Source organism: Pelodiscus sinensis, chromosome 7 (genome assembly GCF_049634645.1).
Source record: "Pelodiscus sinensis isolate JC-2024 chromosome 7, ASM4963464v1, whole genome shotgun sequence".
Classification (NCBI taxonomy): Eukaryota; Metazoa; Chordata; order Testudines; family Trionychidae; genus Pelodiscus; species Pelodiscus sinensis.
In genome coordinates this window covers 56,935,384-56,940,576 of record NC_134717.1, presented here as the reverse complement: position 1 = coordinate 56,940,576, position 5,193 = coordinate 56,935,384, and the positions used below count along the sequence as shown (strand labels likewise).

The following is a 5,193-nucleotide window of genomic DNA, read 5'->3' as shown; positions in this document are numbered from 1 at the left end:
AATGAGGAGAGGAGGCTGCATGCTTTGGATGTCAAGTGTGCCTTGACTTTTTATCTGGCACACACCAGGCCCTTCATGGAAATCAACCCAGCTCTTCATGGCAACTGCTGACAGGATGAAGGGCCTTCCAGTGTCTACACAGAGGATCTCCAATCAAAGATCAAAGCGTGTTACTGCATCAAAGCGTATTATGACCCGGCACATGTCCTGCCACTGGTGGTCACAGGCATTATCGGCTGCATTCCTTGCTCACGTCCCAGTCCAGGACATCTGTAGAGCTGCAATGTGATCTTCCATACACACATTCACGACTCACTACAGCCACACAGACTAGGGAGGACACTGGCTTTGTCAGTGCTGTGCTACAAGCGACATATCCCTGAACTCCTATCTGCTTCCATGAATACTGCTTGGAAGTCACCCAGTTTGGAATGGCTGTGAGCAAGCACTGGAAGACAAAACAGTTATCTGTTCCATAACTGGTGGTCCTCGAGATGTCTATTTCTCAACCCACCCTCCTTCCTCACTTGTTGGAGTTTCCAGTGGGCAGGAACTGAGGGTGATGAAAGTGTGAAGCATCCCTTATATTGTGCTTTGAGAGTTGCTAGAGTTGCTCCCCTGTGGATACTGGACCATGGTGCTTGTAGCGTGCACACACACCTGACTTGGAATGGACATGAGCAGCATCTCAAAGACCACCAATTACAGAACAGGTCTTTTAGCATCCGCCTGTTTCTTTGTCACTGTCCGGGTGGATACAAATTGATTTTTTTAAAGTCTACTGTTAAACAAATTATGTAGAGCAATTGCATCTTCTATAGGTGGGGAGACAATATTTTCTTCATTTCAGATTATAGTTATCTAGTTCAGTTCATTTACTATCTCATTCAAAGTTAAAAACCCAATTGGGAGTTGGAAAAATGAAGGACACTGTTTTTCTCTGCCACTCCATGTGGAAAAAGTAGGTGTAAGAGAGTAAGATCTACTAGTTCTAAATTCTTGAAGGACAACGTAACCAGGAACAAATCAGTTAAATTCACAAATCACTGATAATACTGCCTTTGTTTAATAAACTGGTTAGTTTTCAATGTTTTGATACACTTTCTGATAAACTTTCTTCTGATGTATACAGCACTTTTAATATCATTTTATTTAATAAAAACAATTAAAATGCTATTTTTCTGCATTTTAATTTAATTTGAATTTCCATCCTATTTGAGTGTGACAAAGATCACACAAAAAATTTAATCTACTATATCAGAAAAGCCTTCACCATTTTCTATTAAAAATGTCAAAACAAAGAAGCTGAATAAGTATATGCTAATGGGCTAATCTATATAGTTGCTTTGCTTAAAGAAATATGTAGAGATATAGTGTAGTTAGCAAAAATCACCAGCAAAATATAGCCTTTCCACTAAATTAATTTAGTTGCAAGTCAGCATGCTTCTGAGGTTACAAATTAATGAGAAATCAACATTTCCTTAAGTCACATTCTAAAAAGTACAAATGCAAAACATGATTAAAATAGTGGTTTCCTGCTTGCTGATTTAATTTCTGTATAAAGGGACTTTTCCCCCTGAGAACCATGCTATAGACCTGATGTTCTAGGCAATTTATAGGCTCAACTTTCTCCGTCCATGCAGAACCTCCCCAGGATCAGATCTGTAAATCCAGAATACAAATCAAGGAAGTTAGGGTTTTTGGGGGGTGGGAAAGTTAGGAGGGGCATGGGCTGAGATAATAAAAATGGATTTTGGTAAACCAAGACTGGCTGTTTTTCTGGAAATTGTGCTCTAGTTCAAAAAGGAGTAAATTCAGGAAAGTCTTATGTCTGCAGTATAGGAGGTCAGACAAGATGATTACCAGGGATCCTAGTAATCCATTTAGAAAAAACACAGAATTTGCATTTTTACAAAAAATCTCTAGTTTTTACATTGTGTAAAAAAATATAAATATTAACTATTAACTAAATCTTACTGAAGGTGTCAGTGTCACTTATTCACTGTGTGCAGCCTCCCACTCTTGATTTTTAAATTTACATAGCTAAACATACTACAATAAACTACTTCCAATGTACTGAAGTTACTCGACAGTGTATAGGGTTCTGTGTTTTAATGTCTCTCACATTTCACTTCAACCTCCAGACATGAGTAATCAAAGTTATGAAAAGATACCAAAAACTTTAAAACCACCCCTAGAGTCAATGAATTTGGCAAGGAGAAATTTCACATTGATGATACAGGTAGAACCTCTCTAGTCTCGCATCTTCTGGACCTCACTGGTGCTGAACCAGAGAATTTGCTGAACCATTCAAGATCAATATTTTCTATCAGTATTACCAACACTTCCACTGCTTACAGGCCTCTTAGAAGATATTTAGGTGTAAATTAGAGCTAAACAGCACAACAGAACACTGGACTGGTGGCTGTAAACAAACTTTATGAGACCTCAGGAAACTTGGCCACACACACCCATGATAAGTGGACATCCAGCCAAAAGAAAGCATGCTGAACCACAGATGTTACTGGACTAGAGTGTGCTACACTAGACTAGTTCAACCTGTTCTGCACTGTATGCAGTAAGGTCATAGATTACATTCGAAGGCAGACACTTGTAGAACACATGGAAAGCGCCAAACTAGACTAAAAAAACAAAAAACAAAAAACACAAGAGAGGCTGAAACAGTAGGACCATCAACAACTGTAAAGAAACAATGTACTATGACTATCACGTGAGTGTTTTTATGCGTTTAAAACCCACAATTTCCTGAAAATATAGAATACAAACATACAACTGTTAGGTATACATAAAACATACAAATAGCAATTCTATTAATTTTATTATAGTGTTTGTGAAATGGATAGGCTTGAACTTGCTAAAAAATGGTAAATATATCAATAAAACATTGCATTCAACTGATACCTATATATATTGTGGCTAGGGAAACTAAAATTCAGCGTTTCATTTCAACTGTGGACAAACTGAAGAATTTTGGGGTTTTTCCTTTCACAGAAAGCTAAGATCCCTAATAATCACAATGGCCCCTTTCAGACATACTATCTATGAATAACATTGACAAATGGAAACTGCCGATTTCCTCATTGGTTTGGAGTCATAATTTTCCTGTGTGTTTCTTCCTGTGAAATCAGGGTCAAGGCAGTCAATCCTAGAAAAGGCTGAGCAGGCTCAACTCCTACTGAAGTAGATAGATGCTGGACACTGTCAGGCCATTTCATGATTTGGACCACTGTCAGGGCGAATGATCCAAGAGTTGAAGGCCCTCGGTACCTTGTAGGACTGGGACCTAACTGAATAGATCCAGTCCATTGGTCTTTTGGAACTGCAAGTTGAATCCATCTCAGAAAGCGGCTCCTAGTTTAGTGTCTCACTGACGCTTCTTGTCTGGCGTTGGCACCTGGAAGATCAGTTGCTTCCGCAGGGTTGATTTTATTTCTGGCATCTGCTTTTTGTCGAGAAACACTTTTTCTCCCACTTTCTTATTGACTTCTGTCAGAATGGTCAACAGATCTACACGCCTTGAACAAATTACAAGGGGAAACAAGAGTGATACGGAAACACACAGGACTTTCAGAGTAGCCGTGTGAGGCTGGTCAGGAAAGTTGTCCAGGTTTGGGTGACATGATCCCCTGGAGCAAGGACAATGGCTTTCCTTTACCCTAGCTAGGCGGTGGGTAAGGAAGGCAAGGGAACGCATTGCCTTCCCAAAACAACTGGGGTGGTCCCACCCATGCTCCGCCCTAGGGCCCCTCCTACCTGTGAGCAGTGGGTTGCTCTTGGACTGGTGCTGGGGCTGGCGATTGGAGAGGGAGAGGTGCAGGGCTGGCCAGCCCCCTGGTGCTTCAGGGCCAGAAAGGCTGGTGTCGACTGGTTCTACGACCGTCTGGGAAGGCTGGAGCTGCCCAGCTGCTCAGCCAACTGGTGCTCCTGCCAGCCAGGAAGGCTGGGGCCACACCACCCGTGGAAGGGGGGAGGCACAGAGGCCTGGGGGCATCCCAAGGCTGGGAACCACTAGCCTGGGGTGGGGACCAGCTGCTACAGCAAGAGCGAGCTTGGTTCCATGGTGGTGGGGGGCATTGTGGAAGGGACGGGGACTCGAGCTGAAGCGCAGGCCTGGGGACTTGCCTTCCCCAGCTGGGGTTTCACCCACCACCTATGGTACGATGTAACCATTGCATTCAACATATATCAGAAGAAAAAAGAATTTCAGAAAGGCCACTCGGTGTAAGCTTTTCTATCAAGCTGCATTTCTTGATACTGGTTAGAAGGAGCATTTAGATAATATGGAGACGCCAATGAACATCATCCAACCCTCCTGCTGCTCTCCATGATGCTACACAAGACTGATCACAGACACCATTTGCCTTCATTTCCAAAGCACAACACTGGCGCGGCTTCTTCTATAGACTGCAGCCTAGGGAAGGGTGGTTCTTGCCATTGCTCTTCACTAAAAAGAACTGCCTGCTTCCTCTGGCTTCCACTAATTCCCACTGGAAGAACAAAACCACTGGTCATTTAACATTGTGAAGTACTATATAGGAGACGTCTGGGAAGGCAGCACAGTATGGAGCAGCGACAGGCAACCAAGGCTGGTGAGTGGGCCACGAGTGGCCCTCCATCTCAGTGGGCATGTGCATTAACCATGACCAGCATGGTTTTTGCTTTAAATGGGGGTCACTTCTCATTTCGCCCCACCCTGTCCTCACACTCCAGCCCTTCCATCAAAACACTGCCCGGCTCGTCTCTGTCCCCTCCAAACACGCCTCATCCCCTCTCCTTCCCTTTCCTCCCAGCACTTCCAGAACTCTGTGAATCAGCTGACCTGTCCCTGATCCTCCACCCTCCCTCCCAGAATTCGAATGCTGTGAATCAGCTGATTTGTGGTATTCAAACTCTGGGAAGGAGGGCGGAGGAGCAGGGACAGGTCAGCTGATTCACAGAGTTCCGGAAGCGCTGGAAGGGGGGAGGAGGAGGGGGAGGTAAGTGCGGGGTCCCTAGGCACGAGAGGCATGGGGAGACGGCTCAGAGGGAGGCTGTGCAGGCCGAACATAGAACCCGGACAGGTGATATGTGGGCCACAGGTTGCCCACCACTGGTGTGGCGGATTGAGCTGGGAACTGGGCACCTGCAGGTTCAGCCCAATAATCCTGGCTACACTGCTGATTCCCATAACCT

General features: G+C 44.2%; 1 protein-coding gene across 2 annotated transcripts in view; it reads right to left on the bottom strand.

Annotated features, from left to right (window-relative positions):
- Nucleotides 1-125: 125 nt before the first annotated feature.
- The window catches only part of LOC102447455 (caspase-8-like), a 44,629-nt gene continuing 39,561 nt past the window's right edge, over nt 126-5,193 (bottom strand). For both annotated transcript variants that reach the window (XM_075933875.1, XM_075933876.1), the window contains exon 8: nt 126-3,536. In XM_075933875.1, the coding sequence (XP_075789990.1) occupies nt 3,386-3,536 (151 nt within the window). In that variant the 3' untranslated portion in view covers nt 126-3,385. The remainder of the gene's footprint in view (nt 3,537-5,193) is intronic.